The 19,626-nt window shown below is 32.7% G+C and overlaps 1 protein-coding gene across 1 annotated transcript in view; it reads right to left on the bottom strand.

The window, feature by feature from the left end:
- Positions 1–1,657: 1,657 nt before the first annotated feature.
- The window catches only part of LOC105617466, a 37,088-nt gene continuing 19,119 nt past the window's right edge, over positions 1,658–19,626 (bottom strand). Inside the window, exons 10-21 of the mRNA XM_012199022.1 lie at positions 14,545–14,647; positions 11,324–11,496; positions 7,536–8,037; positions 6,656–7,052; positions 6,293–6,527; positions 5,652–5,823; positions 5,281–5,520; positions 4,627–4,782; positions 3,241–3,392; positions 2,912–3,018; positions 2,014–2,535; positions 1,658–1,810 (exon numbers count right to left, since the gene is read on the bottom strand). Of these exons, the coding sequence (XP_012054412.1) occupies positions 1,658–1,810; positions 2,014–2,535; positions 2,912–3,018; positions 3,241–3,392; positions 4,627–4,782; positions 5,281–5,520; positions 5,652–5,823; positions 6,293–6,527; positions 6,656–7,052; positions 7,536–8,037; positions 11,324–11,496; positions 14,545–14,647 (2,912 nt within the window). The remainder of the gene's footprint in view (positions 1,811–2,013; positions 2,536–2,911; positions 3,019–3,240; positions 3,393–4,626; positions 4,783–5,280; positions 5,521–5,651; positions 5,824–6,292; positions 6,528–6,655; positions 7,053–7,535; positions 8,038–11,323; positions 11,497–14,544; positions 14,648–19,626) is intronic.

Raw genomic sequence — 19,626 nt, 5'->3', positions numbered from 1 at the left:
TATATATATATATATATATATATATATATATATATATATATATATACACACATATATATATATATATATATATATACATATATATATATATATATTTATATATCCCTTTAAACTTACATAATAGTAAACCATTCTTATATGTTATTAGACTATAGAGCTTTCTTTTATGGTACAGATTGTCATGTGTCGGCAATTTATTAAATGCCGTCGATACGATACATGCTCTCAAGCGAAAGCCTTTCTGATCGATGATCACTAAAGTTCCTTTATGTCGACAACGTTATTGTATCAGATGATTCGTTAGTTATTTTTGTCATCATCATTTTACCAAAGTTAAAGGACAAATTACATTGTCACACAAATATTACTGTTATCTTCATCATTCATCTGTGGTTTCGAAATATAATAGAAGTTTTTCTTAATTAGTTATCTCGATCAAAGATTTTATTTGTGTGAATTAATGGTATGAAAATTGTGTTTTTTCCGCGCATTGTCTCATCTCAATCAATACTTTACTTTTAATCACATATTAAGAATGTACTAATAACATATTCTGTGTGCGAGAGTGATAACTCTTATTTATGAAAGTTAGCGTTATGCCGCTTTCTACTTCATTTCCTTGTGCTTAATTCTGCAATATAATATATATTTTTCTGCCTTATGACAACTTGGAAGAGCTTATGTTATCAAAAATAATATTTCTTATAACGATTTCTTGTAACGATATTGAATTACAAATATCACAAATATTGAATTAAAATAACATATTGTATATATTCAGAAAAAAGATATAGAAAAGTTGAATAAGAATCATTTTTAATTTTATAATATTTATTCTAAAATGGAAGCAAAATTTTAAAAGTGATAATTAAAATTCATTAAACTGGAGATTACGAAAAAAATGTTATGGAAGCATCGTTAAAAGGATTTCTGTATTTAAAAAAAATCAAAAACAATATATATGAAAATTTTTAATAGAAAACTTTATAGTATAGGAAAATAAAATTATGCATGAAAATTGCCATATATATTAAACTTGCATATTAATCAATGTAAGCCAATATTTTCGAATTTAATCGACATTTATCGGATAAGCTAAGAAATTTTCGAAACAAAAAATTTTCTATAATTTTTCAAATAACTTTATGAACGTGAAATAACTTTAAAAAAAAGTTTTAAAAATTCTGTATTAAGTATATACCTCATTTGTCTGCTTTAGCATTATTCTCTTCATGGCTAATTCACTTTGATAATAAAACAAAGATGGCAGCCTAATACGCCATCAAATGTGATTGAATTATTATAGAAGTATCAAACAAAGTTCACGCGAATGGTGCCGAGATTACGTCTAAACTTATTATTCATCGAGTAGCTTAGCAACTTGTGTGATATCGGAGAAATCTATCATAATTCGTGTCAAGTCTTACAATATAATTATCGACTTCTACATCCCGGTCGCAGTCGGAATGTCCTAATTACAAGTCAGTGCAACGAAAAGATCTCGATTATTCACGTATAATATCCGATAACACGACATGGCCGCTGTAACAAGAGTTACAAGAGAATAATTTTTCCAACATCGAAGAATTCATCACTCCTTTATCGATACGTGTTTTTCACGTCGTTCTTGCGGCATCTTTCGCGTGTTGGTTAACTTTCATAGTCCACAATCAAAACTTTCTTGATCCTGTAGATTCTTCTGATATGCCTCCAAACAGCTGTCGATGTTTCTGTATATGCCTGAATTTGCTTGATACATTAGAGTTTCTAGGATTCTCTCGTTCTTAATAACTTTCGATGGTAATACGATCTGGAAAGATAAGAAGCAATCCTTTTTTTATTTAGAAGAACAAGAAAAAATCATTTATAATATTTATTTCACTAGCAGATAATCGTATCGTATAATTTTTAATACAATAAATTATATATAATTTAATATAATGATTATATATTTAAACTAAGATGCTTTTTTTATTTTTCAATATCATATAATACATTTTTTTTTATATTTACCCTAATTAGTTCCTGGGGTGTTATCTTATGTAACTTGAGATCCCTGCTGAGCCTGTCCATGATACACTTGAACTCCACCTTGGCATCGATCTTAGTCGATTTAGTTTTGATTCTGTGTTTTGCCCAGTTCAGCATTGCTTCGAATTTCTTGACCTCCGGCAATTCAAGGCCACGACACATGATCATCTGTACCATCGATTCACTCAGAGTGACAAAGTCCGGATGATTAAAGAGCAATTCAGCCCGTGTCTCGATAAATGCAAGGATCATGTTGACTAACTCTGAAGCGGACGTGTAACGCCAGTAATAATTTTCGAGGGCGCATAACATTACGCAGACAATCTCGACCCTTAAAAATTGTTTGGCATGATGAAAGCATGCCTGAAGAAGTTCTGGCAAGTCATAGTGCTCCGCGGCGCATATCAGACCAGGTATGTTGCTGCACGTCAGCGGACAGGATCCAGTATGCAGATAGTCCAGCAAAATTCGGAAAGTCTCTGGATCGAATTCGATGATGTCAAACTGAAAATATTTGTTTCTTTTATAGAAGAATTAAAACCACAATCAATTGTGGACTTCGAGATTTTTCAAATCCATCTACAATATTTTTAAGATATAAAAGAAATAATTTACTAATTTAGTATTAATCAATATAAATCATAATTATTGGTTATAAAAGTGAAATAAATATATTAAATATTAGAACTCATTTTAGGACAAAATAATGAAGATATTTAATCTTATAAGATATATTACAAAATATTATATATGTATATATAAATATAATAAATTATAGATTTGGCAGGAAATTTTAATTTCGCGTGATAACTTTCTAAGAATCCTCTTTTATCGTTTTTTCTCAATATTAAGATACGTATTACGTTAACGTCTTACTTACCTCGGTCTGTGCTAGTTTGGCTCTATCTACTTTCTGCGCGTCCGCGCAAACACTGAGTCGGGGCACTGCCAATGACTGGGCTTTATCCTTGTCTTTAGCTTCTTTATCTAAAAAATATTTAAATTCTGTTTTTCCATTTTAAAAGAAACGCAATGCTATTGCACGAATATATTTTCACTGCCATTATTAAACATTAGGATTACTATTTTATTATTTCTCTACAGTATATTTATCAATAAATTTAATTATGCACTATACTTGATAAAATTGAAAAGTATCTGATATAAGATAAATTAGATCCTTTCCCTCGTAAGGATTGAAACACCTACTACTACAATCCTGCGAGCTGGCCCATCGCTTTCGATCCTCACTCTGCAAAGTGCTGCCATGCTTTCTAATACTCCTTCCCCATCCTGCTGTGATCGTTCCCAGTCGTGAGAAGGCCCGTTTCACCATTGGCGATGAAGGGACACTTTTGGGCCTAAACACATCAGAACCAGTATCTCACAGAAACCGCGGAGCGGCACCTCAAGGTATGGAGATGGAATTTAGGTATTTCACGCAGAGACAAGAATGATTCTGGGTTCAAGGTGAAAGGAAGGATTGATAATTGGAAAGGACAAATATTGGAATATAAAATCACGAAATGAAAACGAGACAACGACGAAAGCTTATTCTCGGAATTAACAATTTGTAACGTGCGAAGAATCGAAACAATTTGTGCGCATATTCATCGAATCCATAACAGATATAGAAACTTTCCAATTTAGTCAATACAGTTGATTATTACATGAAATTTAGAATATAAAAAATAATAGTGAACTGCAGTGATGTAAAATTATTGGCGATAATGCCACAATAAAAGTAGATGAAAGCATACTTGATATCAACATACTAACGAATGGAAAAAAGAATATACATGTTATACAACGTTTTTTTTTTTTATAAGAGATACAGATTATGAGAGAAAAAGAATTTAGATAACAGACTGACGAGCAAACGACAGACTTCATTCATAGAATTTTAAACAATAATTATCGTTTTTCTTTAATAATCAAAGCTAGGCAAATTTGCCACGTGAATCGTATCATTCGACAGAATACTGTGCCTCTCAAAAAAGAGCATGCTACATAAAGTCCAATACAAGTCCACGATACATGGTTTGATTAAATTTGCAATTTTTGCATTGTACGTAATAAATAATAAAAAATTACGAGATAATCATGCGGTGCCATGAGGATAGGAGACATGGATGTGCCGTGTAAAAAGATACATATATTACGATCAAATAACGATATAAATATAAAAGAAACATTCGACACTAAAAATCGCAGGCATTATAGTCTCACCGTTCATATTTTCAATTTATTCTCAGAGAAATTCTCTTAGAGAAATCCAATTTTATCTCATGTAACATATCGCATAATCCACATTCTTGATTTCTTTGATTGACACTCCAAATCCAACGCAAATTCTAAGATCCAAACATTCTCGAATCGCCAATGATTTTTATAATATTTTGCATAGTTGTTTAACGATTGTTTGTCGTTGATTTATTTAACGATTTTGATTTTCAAAGCTTACCAGTTTTCGTAATGACGCATTCCACTTTAATGAGCGAATTTTGATATCAATATTTGATTCCGAAATAGATTCATAAAACTAACAAATAAATAACGAGCTAACGACAACATTCATAATTATCAAGATCGTACCTAGGACTTTCCATGTCAGGAACTTGTAGGAAATTCGAGCTCTTCGGCTTCTGCGGGCTAAGCAATGTTGGTGCTGGTCTTGCGAGTAGCTCAGCAACCGGTACTTGCGGGCTTCCGAAGCCCGCTTGAATTCCGTATAACATTTCTTGAAACACTCTGTATAAATACGATAAATTTTCATATCACATCACATTTCATATCGAATTTATTTCATATCGAATTTTTTATGTTCATGCTTCCGCTTAGCAAATGTCTTTTGCATTGTTAATCAGTCGGTCTAATTAGCTGCATTTACTTGTTTATTTATATTTCTTTTGACTTATATTTCTTTTATACTTATCAATCTGTGAAACACTGAGCTAATTAGAAAATACTTGTTATATTTGAAATTAATGAATTAACTGAAAGGACTAATCAATAAATTATTGAAAAAACCATTTTTTTTATATTAAAAATATATAATCAAGTAGTAATTTGAATTTTTTAAACATTAATTTATACATATTTTTGCAAGCATTATTATATACCTACAAATATATTTATATTTAAATATAAATTCTATTTCATTTAATTTGGTTAAATTTTATTTTGTTTGATTACGAAACGAGCAAATGCTATGTGCATAATCTTCGAAGAAAAGAAAATATTTATTACCTGCTTCTTACTGCTAGAATCGCCCTAACACCGATGAATCGGACTTTTTGTTTTTGATGTCCCGGCACGAGGAAAGACACGTCAAAAAGACTAGTATTTAACGTCACATTTGCTGAATTATTGAGGAACACTCTGGTGAAATCCTTTGCTAGTTGATCATAATCTTCGAATTGATCTCGTACTGAATCCAACAGTGGTGAAGACGGTCTCATGTGTCCAATCGGTCGCCAAGAACCTCGTCTAAAAATCAATAATCATATTGTTAGTTTAATGCAAAATATCATATTTTCAAATTCTTTTTTTCGTAAATAACCATTTTAATCGTGAACTATATATTTAATATGTATTATTTTATTATAATCGTGTCTTACCTATATGGTTTCGGAATCTGGCCTGTTTCCGCGTGATTAGCGAGATTTGCTACGATATCTTCCAACATTTGACTTCTCGTGCGTTCCTGCATCCTTGCGAATTTTGGTGCAGAATAACTCGCCCTTTCGCCATTCACAATTTTCGTTAATATCCATTCTCGGAACATTGGACCTGTTGCGCCCGAGAATCCAATTCGATAGATAAGTTCAACGTATAGAGGAGATTTTAAACTGAGACAATGCTAAAATAGCGAGCAATTTAATCTTGCATTTATATTGTCATTATTTTGTTTGATTAAAAATTCGATAATTGCAGTGCAATGTCAAAGCAGAAATTATCAAGTAATATCAAATTTGCTAAACTTTGTCGCAAACCATGTATATGTAGATTTATAATGAAGATTATATTATTATGCAAATTACATATTTATCAATATCTATTGCGAATATATATTTATATTGTCATTTAATGCATACATAATGCCAACGATTAAACGTTGTAAATATTTGCGATATGATAGGAAAAAAACATAAACTTTCCTTGTGATGCAATAACGTTTTATATATAAATTCTTTTTTTTTTCAAATAAAAATAATTTCTTTTATCGTCACGTCAGTTTTATATGAAAATGTAATAATACCTTTTTCAAAGACACTTTGCTCCCATAGATACGGTTTGTAGGCCCCAACTTCATCCCTTGTAACTACGGATACCTCATATCTCGTGATTTTTCGCTTTATCCGTGGACTCACTCGCACCAAGATAAATGTGTGCAAAAAGTGCGATTTGATGCAAGCTGGACTGAAACTCGTGTTATCGGCTTCCAAAAATACGACACACACTATATCATTGCCAATGTGTCTTTTTCTTTGAAGCTACACGAACAAAGAGTAAAGATTTTTAATTAAATTCTTGGCATTTTTATCACTAAAATTTATTTGTCGCGTTAACGAGAAAATTCAAGGAAAGTACAACTGAAATAACAGTGCAATAAATAACTTACTTTTTGAGGATCGTGTTTCTCGTAAGGCAATAAGGTGGACACGTGAAACATTATCTCGATGCCCCTCCAGTTGGTGTAGACAGAATATAGGCCCGTCAAATCGTGTACGGTGTCGAGACCACCTTTGTACTTGTCGAATCCCTTCAACCTAATCTTGTCCCCGAGAATCTGCAGGAATTCCTCGAAGAGCAGCGAATTATCATTGTTATCGAGTATCTCTTCCTCGTTATATTGCCCTTCCTGAACATAAATCATCCCCACTTTCAGCTCGGACTTGATAAAAACTTGATCGAGCTTCAGAAGTTCTTCGGGCGTATCTGGTAATTGGCCCAGGGTTAACGGTGGATTGATGTTCACCTCCTTACCGAGACTTCGTACCACTTCTTCTCGATTATATCTGCCAAAAAAAATCTATCATGTTTCATGTATCTTTGAAGAGATATTGATTGGTTTGTAACATGCATTTAATTAACAATTTCAATTTGTTTAACTGCTAGAATAAATTTTTAGTACAATTTTAGTTCAAAATTTCAATTTTACATATATAATTTTACTACAATTTTTATTATACTCTGGAGGCTTTCATGAGTATTTTCTTTGTAGAGGTGCGCGGTTTATGGGCTATCTCCGTGTCTTGATACATCATTAAATGCAAGATTCGCGAAACGTTGGTGTTTAATGATGTATCAAAACACAGAGATAACTCGTAAACCGCACAACTTTTATTATTTTAGGAATCTAAAATATTTATTTAAAACTAGATAAATTATTACTTGATATAATAATTTGTTTACTCTTATTAATGAATAAATTAATTTTTTAGAAAAATTTTTAAATACGACATAAGTAACATGAGAGTAAAATGTAATTTAGGAATTACCGGTCAGCAAAGACGCAACTGGCAGGGATAAGGCCATGAACCGTGTAACTGATGGCTCTGACTAAAATCCTGAATTGGTCACGATTATTAAGCGTCTCTTGTTTAATGCTGAGTATCACCGGTCCCAGATCTTCATCGTTTGTAAAATAATTCCAATGTTCCGAGCCATAGAAATATTTCTCATAGGTCTCTTGTTCGACGGAGGTGAGCTCGAAACCCTGATTCTTTTCCCATTGCTCCTCGATGGTAGTCTTCTTTCGAGGCGGATCATCCGTATCACCTTCATTTTCCGCTTCGAATAAACAAGAAGTCTTATCCTGCCGTCTCAATATCGACGAACGATCCTCCGTACTCTGTCCTTCCGCTTGTTCAGGATCGGTAGCCTCATGTTCGCTCTCACTTTCGTCCCAGATTGTGTCCGACGTGATCTGTTGTCGCGAGCATTCGATCCAGTAGCCGGGTGTTGGTATCAGGTTGTGCGGGAACTCTTGACAGAATTCGTCTATACGGGGAAATTTATTTTCAACTTGTATCGAATTCTAATTTACTTATTATGAATGTTATTTTTTAAAATGAGCAGTGATGAGTAAATCTAGAAAATCTAGAAAAAAATAGGAATAAATTGTTAAAATGAGTACAACAACTTTATATGATAAGCCGTACCTGCCGGAATTCTGTGAGCTATTTCGATTGTACCTTTGGAAGTTTTATAGATTAAGCGAGAAATCATTAAAGAATGTAATCATAGAGTAATATCGTAGTAAAAGTTATTACATTGTCATTGTACACGTTGTACGTAAATGCAATAATCCTCAACGTTTTCATCATGAAGCGCGCGGACGTCGATTGGGCAATTTCGCTCAAAGCGAGATTAACGTTAATTAAACCCGTTTGACTAGCTCTCTTCTCGGCGGAGTAAATTGGTGGGCGATGACGCCGATGGTGTTCTTCACAGATACGAAAAGGATTGGTCGAATCATTCTCGAGACGAAAAGGAGTTTGTTTAAAATTAGTGAAACAAAGAAAAGAGAGAGATATAAAGAACGAGAAAAACAGATAGAATAAATAGTATCCAAAGACAAGCACTCTGTCTGAAAATCATTAAAAGAGGAATCTGATCCGATAAAATAGCGCCTCGAGAATGAATCGACCGTAAGGTGGAACCTAGAGAGAGAGAGATGCGGAGAATCTTGAAGAGATTTTCCTTCCATGACGCCGGACTCACGTCCACTTAAGTACGTATCTCCGGTAATATGTTTCCTCTCTGCCCCTGCGTGCTCTGTTGCCTCGTTTTATCAATCTTCCTCCTTTCTGTCTTCCTCTGTTCCTTCTTCTGACGTGCGGCTGTCGACGATACCGCAGTCGATTCACTGTAAGGTAGAACACCAAGCTGTTTGCAAACAGGGCTTGGTATTCGAACTTAGAGTGAGCCGCCCGCGGTGCCCTCCTCTTCATCGTAGCTCCACTGCTGCAAATCGACCTAATTGCCGGGCTCTTTGTTCGCATATAATAGCCATCCGTTTCTCACTAGAAACCCGAATTTGGACACGCCGCTGGTTCCCTACCTTTGGAGAATTTCCTCAATTCGCGAAACAAAAGGATCGATATCAAAGGAATGGATAACGCCTTAAGTGTTTTAAGTAAATATTAATTTATATATATATATATAAATATTAATTTATATATATATATATATATATATATATATATATATATAATGCAAGATATTAATATACAAGATATTAATATAGGGCAACTTCGGTATATACGCTGCATCTAACAAAAACTTAATTTATTAAGTATTATTATGTACTATTTTTAAAGTGAACGAATTATATCAGCAAAAACTTTATACTGTTTATTACTATGAAAAAATATTAGAAATCCGAAATACTTATTTTTCGTATTAAAAAATGAATTTTTTTAATACGAACTCTTTTGCCATCGGAATGGGATATACGGCTACTCATAGGGGTATGTACGGTTCATAAAAAATTTACAAATAATGCTTATAAATAAGACGTAAAATGACACAATAACTATAAAATATGTTTACAAAGTTTTATTAAGGAATAAAAATGATAAATATGTATATGAAGTAATAGATAATAATTACAATCTTCCTATATTAGGTCATTACATGAGATATATTTCATGTAATGCGTTTATTACATTTAGCATACTGAATCCAATCTGCGCACTTTTGCTTTGGACATAAATCCCATCCGCTAAAAATGCCGTATATCCCAAACAGATGGGACATATAAGACAACAAATTAAACAAAGAATACAAGAGCAAAACATTTATATTTTGTTGTACAACATGCTTTACTATTCTCACGAAATAAACTACTAACAATAAGTTTTTTACGCGCCCTACAATAATCATTTTATATAGATTATAATATATGATGGCGTGCTACTTATTATACAATGATAAATCGAGATTCAACTCACAATAATTTCATTAATATTAAGAATAGTAAGAAGCATTAATAGTAAGAAGCTGAAATTATAACACAATGAAATTATAATATGTATATAACATAAAAGATATTAACAGAGTAGTTGCAATATTACTCTCATTCTTTCTATTTTTTTTTCTGATTTCTGTGGCATAAATTCTAGTGCGGCGTATTTGCCAGAGTTGCCCTTAATACAAGATAAATAAATATTGGCATTTTCATCGAAAGATTTTATGCTAATAATAATTTTTATATAGATGTTATTATACTTTGCCTTTATAATTAAAAAATTGCATTTCAGGATAGTAACTGATATGTTTAAGGCCCGTATTTATAGTCATATTTCTGCTGAGAAATTCAGCTGAAACTAATCTTGAAAGATAGTCATGGAACAGTTCAATAGACGAATCTTGAAAGTCGATTTGTAATTGCGATTCAAGTGAGAAATTCAAATGAAATTTATCTTATATATAGAGATATTTTTTACGATTCAATAATCGAGCAAGATCTTGTAATAACTTTGAAATTTATATCTTCTAATTTTTTGAGAAAACTTTCGTATCACGTAAGTATGGTCCGGAGATAACTTTTGAGAAGAAAAAAATATAATATTTATTAGAATGCTAATAAATAGCACTTAATAATTAGCCTATAATTAGGCTACAAATATAGGCTATATTTAGGCTATATTAAGCTGTATTAGACTATATTAGGCTATATTTAGGCTACATTAGGCTATATTAGGCTATACTTAGGCTATATTTAGGTTATATTTAGGCCTTTTTTATATAGCTAATATATAATATATTATATAGCTAATATTATATATTATATAGCTAATATATATAATAATTATATATAGCTAATTAAATATAGTCTATTATTCATAGCCTAATTAAATATTATTTATTTATTTATAATTTTATTTATTTATTTATAGCTTTTATTTATTAATATTTATTAATACTTGAAGATTATCAACGCTTACGATCTAATTCGCTTTGAAATTATTTAGTACACACGATCATCCATTTCAATACATTGAACTGAAGAAACGCGACAATTATTATTTCTTCTTTCATGAATATTTTGTGATTCCCATTTGTGACTCCGTTACCGAACATTTACATTCTACTATTCGAATCCGGCGTGACGAAGTAACGTCGCTCATATAATCGTGAGTAATCCAAGACAGGCGGAACCACCTGTAGCTTCATCTCATACATATGCACTCTTCCAAAAGTCGGTGGCACTGGGCTCGTTCACGAAAATGCAACCCGACGATAAGAGAGAGGAAGAATGAGCGATGATGAAAGCACTTACCAGAGCACGCCTGAGGTGGCAATGGAAAGATCAGGGTGGTCGAAGATTTTCTTCTCGCAACTGCACAGCCTAAACTTTGTGGTTTGAAGCTGCGCAACTGCTGCATGAAGTCCGAGCACTCCATCAGCGCCACGTCGGCAAAGTGCAGATCGCAAAGTATCTGATTCTTGAATCTGAAATACAGAACAACTCTCAGAATTGTTCGTTGAAAACGAGCAGTATTTTATTGCTTTTCATCCAAGAATAATAAATAGGTGTTTATGGAGCATCATTTCCAACATAAAAGTGAACAGTTACTGGCAATGAATAGTAATGATATTTGCTCTTATTATGTAACATCTTTTGGTATTAAATTTGTCGTAAAAATGAATTGTCGTAAAAATGAACAACAATCAATTTGAAATAAAAACTCAATGAGTTGATTATAAAAAAAGTAATTAAGACGGATCTGATTCTAGTTAGAAGGCATTTGATTAAAGATAGAAAAAATCTCCAAGTGATGCTTTTCATTTCAACGTGATGAAACTTGAACTTAAATGAATCTTATCATCACGAAAACAATCAAGAGAAACGAAGTTTCATGAGAGAGTTCAGATCGCTTGATAAACGTGAATCCGTTGTTACATCCCGACGGTGGCTGTTATTGGAACACATCGCTCCCTTATCTCTTTTATCGTGCGCTTTTATCACATGGATTTACGCAATATCAATTAAAAGTATGAACTATACTGAGTTTTAGTAGAAACTGTGATGATCCATACAAAAACACGTTAATCTCTTCGTAATTTATTAAATTTCGGAGAGCATTATATTCTCAACTATATTTGTAATATTTGTCAATTTTCATTGATATTTTGCGAGTTGTGTTCCATATACATATAAGAGTGATCGACTGTCACGGACGTAAATCATAAAAAAAATATGATTTCTTAAGCTTCATATGACATTTCTATTTATATTACCTGTACGATAGGCGATAACCTCATAATGCATTAAAGTGATGTATTAGCGACTTGCGTAAAGGTTGTAAAACGGCAATGGTAATCGCATAACGTTACATTAAAACGTCCATTCCAATTCGGCCTGCATCTGACAGGATTCCGCGCGTTATTTTCACAGTCTGCCTTCGGTCCGCGCGATAGAATAATAAAAATATTTTTCGATAATCCCTCGCTCTCCGCGGAGGGAAGAAAGCTTGTCGAGGGATGACATTATGACGCACTGTGACGTGGCGTTTTTCAACGTGGCAGCTCGACGATAACGCTCGTCGTAACGTTCGTTGAATCGCAAATGGGCTTCTGAATCGGCGACCCGATATAGAAGATATATTATTCGTCCTTTTATCCACGGGAGACTACGTTAAAATCGTCAATTCAACTCCACGTGACTCGCGATCGAACGGCGCGACGGGATGGCTTTCCGATCGACTGAGCCTCGCAATGATCCCCACATATGTGACGTAAATGTTCTCGAATGGGAAACGCAATAGATGGCTGAGCATTCTTTTCGGGATCGAATCTCATCGGCCATGTAAATTCGATCAAATGTACGAGGGTGCAAAAGCGCGATATTCGCGCGGAGACGGTATTCCAACCGGTGCAACAGCTTTCGCGTGACTCTTGATAAAACTAGGATGATTTTTCATGAAGAGTATATCGCAATTTCGTTGGACTTCAATCGTCCGATCAAATTAATTGGAGATCGAATTCACTGGGACGAACGCTTGATTTCGCGTTTTGTCCATCATGTTAATCGGACGCGGAATTTCTACGTTCGTCGGGAGAGTATAGTAAAAGTTGGACGACGTGATGCATGGCGAAAAAAGCGCTTTCCTACTGTCGCGATCTATTGATGTCTTTCTCGCCTCTGCGAACAAAGTGTTAAATCGTGAACGGAATCTCTGTTTGTATGGCAATACATTACAAAAGCGGAGCTTCGCGACTGGCTCCTCGACCGATTGAGTTTCTCGCGCTATATAAAGGATATCCACGTGTTACAGTTCTCATATTTTATTTCATCTACGCAAATTGATTACAGAGTTATATAATACATTTTAAAAGATGGAAGAAATGCGTTTTATAAACGATGGAAAAAATATATGTTGTATTACATTTATATGATAAGATGACGTACAAATTGTTAATAATAGAATCATGCTTCTTATTCCAAAAAAAAAAAAAGAAAAATAGATCAAATAGTTATATTTATTTATCAATTGTGTTACTTTGTGCGTCTGTGAGATACAGATCAAATAGCATTTCGTGTTCTATTTCGTCATGTATATCTCGAATATTCGCTACTCAGTTTCCAGGCAGAAATATCTTGAGAATTCAGCATCATGGGATCGTCCGTCAAGGATCTTATTCCATAAGAGAGAGAGAGAGAGAGAGAGAGAGAGAGAGAGAGAGCGTCGGCTTAATTTTTAAAATATGTAAAAGAAGTCGAGAGAGTGATAGCATAAAGCAAATAACATGGATATAATTCTGTTGAATATCGTATAGTTATTTATGTTCCTCTCTGACGGTGTTAAATTGTAAACAAAAATTATTTTCGCGCGCAACATTTCGCATTGCCAATATTATACCGTAGTCAACAATAAAACTGCTCGTTTGACTGTATAATTTACCGTTATCCTGTATAATAATACTTTTAAATACAAAATGTAAAGCGTTTATTCACCGAACGTCCATTTTGTACGTGGCTGAATGCAGATTGCGTGAAATCAGGCCGGGGGTAATAAAAAATAATAAATGAACGAACCAAATAATAAATGATAACCCAAATGATGAAAATTGTAATTTGTGACTAAGCATTTTTTTGGCAATTTCCGGAGCATGCATTACCTTTCTGCATATTGTGAAATATAAAATCATGGAGGTTACATGCAAAGTCAAACAACATTATAAACAATGCAAAATTGAAACCTTTTGAAAATCCAAAAAAAGAGTGTATCTCAAGATTTTTGAGAGACACATTCTTCCTAGATAGTTTCGAAAACGGTATTGGATTACCAAATGAAATCGTTACAGTCACGTTAAGAGCCTCGATGAAATGGAAATGTCGTAAAACGAGTATGAAAATAAAAGGACAAGAGGCGTGCTTCACATTAATGTGGTACAGCACATAATAATGCTTACGACAATACTGATTAAGGATAATATCGTTTTACAAGTTCGCCGGAAGCGTAAACCGCACCGAGAATGCGATTCTATCTTACTCACCGTCTCGCCCGCTTTTGATTGGGTCCCGTGAGATTCAGGCCGCAGCTGTTACATTTTAGGCACTCCTCGTGGTAGTGGTTGTTGTCGTACAACGGCGACGGTTCTTGAAACAATAAGCGCAGAAATAGAATAGTTTCTAAAGGACGAATAATGATACGATATACAGGTAAATGCCTGTAGCGATAAATGTCGAAATAAGAAAAAAGCAATAAATTACTTTTAATTATTTAAATTTATTTTAATTATAATTAAAAGGATTTTAAAATGAATTTTCTCTTATAATAGATATTCAAAATGTCTGTCACAAGATAAATCTCTGTATCTGTCAAAAATTCTCTCTTTATATCTAAAGACTCTCAAGAGACTAATCACGCAAGAAATATGGTAGCAATATTTGACTCTATATTACAGAATATATAGGCTTCCATAAATTTTATGGTCCATCTTCTGCAATACTTTGCAATAAACAACAAATGCCACTATATTTGTCTCGTGAAAAGACTATATTACATAACCGGACTCTCTTGAGGAGTTCATATTTATACTAATATTCATATTTATACTCTATTCATATTTATATTTACTAAAGAAATCATAAATATTTATCTTAAATAAATCATTTTTGCAATAATTGAAACATTTCTTTCTATATTCACATATATTTTTTCCTCGTTTTCGCATTTATTATTCTACAAGCATCTACCACGTGTCGCGTAATATCCTCTTTCTCATTATCACCATTAAAATCTCCTGGTTGTTCAGGAGAAACTTGCGCATCATCCTGTTCCATTTACACTATTTTTCTACCTCCGCCTGTTTTCCGATACTCTCCCCTTCCCCCTTCTCTTCTCATTCTTGTGTGTCCTTACTTAACTACTCTTCCGCGAGGTCGTGTTGAGCTAAGCTGGGGTGTGGTCGACGTTCTCGTGACACCATACCACACGACGGCACATCGGAGGCCGTAAAGAATTCCAGCGCATGCCAGGCATGGAATTTTGATATCGAGAGGAAAGTAGGCGTCACGGCACGGCGTCACGCCGATCTCGTCAAGAAGGAGGACGGCGCGACGTTCGTGACCGCTGTGATATGTACTAATTGCACGCATGCACGCACGCACATCCTGTCAATGAAGGCTCATACATGCATGCTCTATTCCGTGACTGCAGAATTAATGGAATTGTTAAAAATATCATATTTAGTAACTCTTAGTTCTAGACTTGGCAAGAACGTGATCTTAAGTGTGATCTTATAGTGATAGTAAAAAAGAAATAAAAATGAAGGAGTGATTTAAAAATTAAAAAAAAATTTAATATCATTACTCCAAAATAAATTTTTTATAAAATAAAATATTTATAATATGAAATTAGATAATTAATTTATAAAATAATTAATTAACAAAAGTAGATATAGAATAATGTTCTTGAGGATCTACGCTGAATAGTTGATGTAAATATTCATGTATGCATATGTAATAATTTTATTCAAAATTATTCAAAATTGCTTAAAGAATCACCTCTTCAGACTCATTTATATCAATTCAGAAGTAATAGTAGAAAGTCAGAGAATGCTGTGTACTTGGCAACTCTCTTCCCTGCATATAAAGCATAGATACGTCGACTTGAATCTCATTGTTTAACTTGGGTTGTTAGAAAGTTATATATAATGTGATTATTATTACGTTTTAACAATGACGATGTATATCTTGAATAGAAACGGAACTCGTAATTGAATTTTGTTGAGTTAAAATTGTAATGGCTTCTACCACACAAGATATTTGTTTTAAATTAAATTCATATGTATTAAAAATCGTATTTTATGTAATTTTAATTGAAACAATATGTACACAATTCGAAATGTAATATGATATAATGATATTTTATAAATATAATATGATATCACATCAAATAAGTATGCAATGAAAAATGCTTGCTTCTTAAATTTGTGAAATATTACTATTTCAGTAAATATAATTACAGAAATGTTTTTTCAAATGAATTATTTTCATTTACAAATATATTTTAACTATGACATAATCTTATAGTCCAATTTTTTATTTCTTTTAACTTTATTTTTCAATTGAGATAACGCAAAAAAGATATATAAAATTAAAGACATAACCAGTTTCACCAGATGTTTTTAACAAAATAAATTTATAAAATTTATAATATTATATATATTTGATAAATTTATAAACACTGTTTCGAACGTATTCTATTACGAATTTTTAATGAATGTTATTAATATTTACATACTGTTGAGAGAAATTTAAAAGACGCTGATGAATTTAAAATATTAAGTAGCTACATTGCGGTAATCTTGTTACAAGTTTTCACAGACCGCAATATATTTCGTGCAAAATATCTAGATGACAAGCGAAATTATTTGTGTCGCAACTGTGGCATGTGATATAAGATTACATTGGATGGTATTTCGCTTGAACCAACGCATTATATTCTTTTCACTCTCGACTTACGCTATTACCTAATATACTTTACATACAAGTCTTGTGTAAAGTATATTAGATTTTAAACTTTTCTCTTTTTTTCCGATACGTTTAAGGAATCAAAATAAATCCTATATATACTTTGCACTATCTTTTTATTATAAATAAAATTTAGCATAGTTTATCAATTACCGAAAATTTTAACATATCCTTTGGTGTTCAAATATCACTGAAAAATATTTCACATCCCGCATGATTTTCGGCGGAAGTAAAAATTGAAAATTTTAAAGGATAACACGATGGAATAAATTCACAAAAAAAAACGTGGAGCAAACATACCCGCACCGTAACGTGGATCGACGAAATAAAATCGCGTACTGGCGCAAACGAAACTGCGGGAAATGTCGATTAATCCGTAGTTTACATGTGACGATATATATTTCAACACCCTTCGTCACGGTAGCGTGGTGTATACATACCTCTTTAGGTTTCGTTTTTTTATTTTGAAATGCAGCACGATGCAAATCTCGTCTAAAATATGCAAGAGCTAGGTCAAATTCTAACGAGCGTCTACTACCGACATAAAACATGCACTTTATCACTATTTGAAATAAAGATTCGGAAAAAATAGGAAGCGACGAAGGAGTCGCTCTACACTTGCCGGTTTTTTTACTCCCATGATGATTATATTCAAGATAACCTTGTTCTTATTTATACATCCATTACACGACAAAATAGAGTATCAGAAAATGTCAAGTAACATAGAACGTGTAATCAACACTTTACAAGAAAAAAATTGTAATGTCTCTCCTTCTATTTCCAATCGCGATAACGAGATGTCTGAAAGTTGAAAAGTATTAAGCAAAGTAAATAAAAATGTTAGAGGAGCGAATAAAACAGAGCTTCAGTGTAGCCATTGTGCCGGAAGTATATTCAAAAATATTACTTTGGAGTTGCGTGTTTGTTATTCCAGACAGGTTTTAGTAACGAAGGAAATTAATAGTGTGCACGCACGAACCAAGTGATATTGACGCAGCCTTTTATCAGTACTTTAATATGTTAACGACGGACTCGATCTATCGAAGCTTCGAATTTTCGGACTCGTTCCATACAATCAAAAGCTCTTGCTTTTAGACAGCGTGCTTCATTTTTGTTTAATTTTTTTAAATTACACTTGAAAATATACAGAATAAAAAATGAATTTCAGACATCAGAGTAAAACTTTTACTCCTGCATAAAACATTTTTTACTCATTTGATTCCGTGGCTCTTTTTATTCATAATGAAATAGGTAGCTGCAACATATTTTTCTTCGCATAAGAATGAAGATATGAGAAAGCAAAGACTACCTTAGAAACAAAAGTAATTTAATTTAATTTAATGTAAATATATGTTTTGTAACAGATAGCCGGATTTCAAAGAAATTAGCAAAAATTTAAGAGTTTACGTTTCTGCAATTAAAAAAGAAACTACAATTTTTTGAGGAAACATTCATTGCATTTTAAATCGAAACTTTATTATAATCTCTATTCTAATTCTAATTATGATGAACTTTTGTTGGGACAATCTTCTATGTTAGCTTACAACTATCAGTGGAACTGCATTACATTACATTTCTCTCGCTCCTAATTAATTAATTCTTCGTTGTTGTCCTGTTACTCCCATTTCTGCTGATAAATGCAATCTCGCGGTCATACAACATTCTTTGTAAAGCATTCACTGCAAATAAAATTTGCGAGCGTTTATTCTTAAGAAAAAGATGAAAAACCCGACCACATAATATCACAGACGCACATTGTCTCCACAACTTTTATTGACGCTTTGACCCTTGTCTTTATTACGTGCTTGGATCAGATCGTTTATCCGTCGTCGTTAATTTACAGAGTCTGGGCTCGATCGTGATTAATGAGAAAATAAAACTTGTCACATCCTATGCTACAAGAAAGCCGGATTTGACGTAAACTCCAAAAGCGAGTTTCAGCGGAAGCAACTCGCTTAATTCACCTAAGGCGCAATTATACGCACGTGCCATATGCGTAATGCAATTGTATCCGATAGTTCCAGAAGAGGTGACGCTTTTAAACGATGACATTCATTGTGAAATCCAGAAGATAATTCTTTTAGCGTTACCTAAAATTAATTTATTATTAAATAATTATTACATTTATTAAATTAAAATGAGGGAAAATTTTCCAGTAAAACTGAAGGCAAAACTAATTATTTCTCGAACAATTGTGCTTGTCGTTCCTATATTATCATGCACATATTCAACATTTTATAATAATAGCATTTAGTCACAATAATTAATGAGAACTATTTATAATCGCAGTTAACATCCTTTAACCTTTAGCTATCCAGGAAATTCAATTAGAATTAAATATATAGAATGTATCAGATTTTCTGTATTTCTTTTTATTCATAGATTGTATGGATCAATTAGGAATCGATCTTTGCCTAGTAAAAATGTCAAGGTAAATATTATGCTCCACTTATAAGTCGTATGAATCAAAATTTAGAGAAACTCTGTAAGGAACATACATATTTTGCGTATCACATTTTATGTAAATAAAAATAAAATTATAAAAATAAAATTTTCTTTAGCTCATATTTTTGACTTAAAATATTATCAGATTATTTTTT

Source organism: Atta cephalotes (genome assembly GCF_000143395.1).
Source record: "Atta cephalotes unplaced genomic scaffold scaffold00013, whole genome shotgun sequence".
Taxonomy (NCBI): domain Eukaryota; kingdom Metazoa; phylum Arthropoda; class Insecta; order Hymenoptera; family Formicidae; genus Atta; species Atta cephalotes.
The sequence above is the reverse complement of the archived record's forward strand: the minus strand, read 5'-3'. Positions and strand labels throughout refer to the sequence as shown.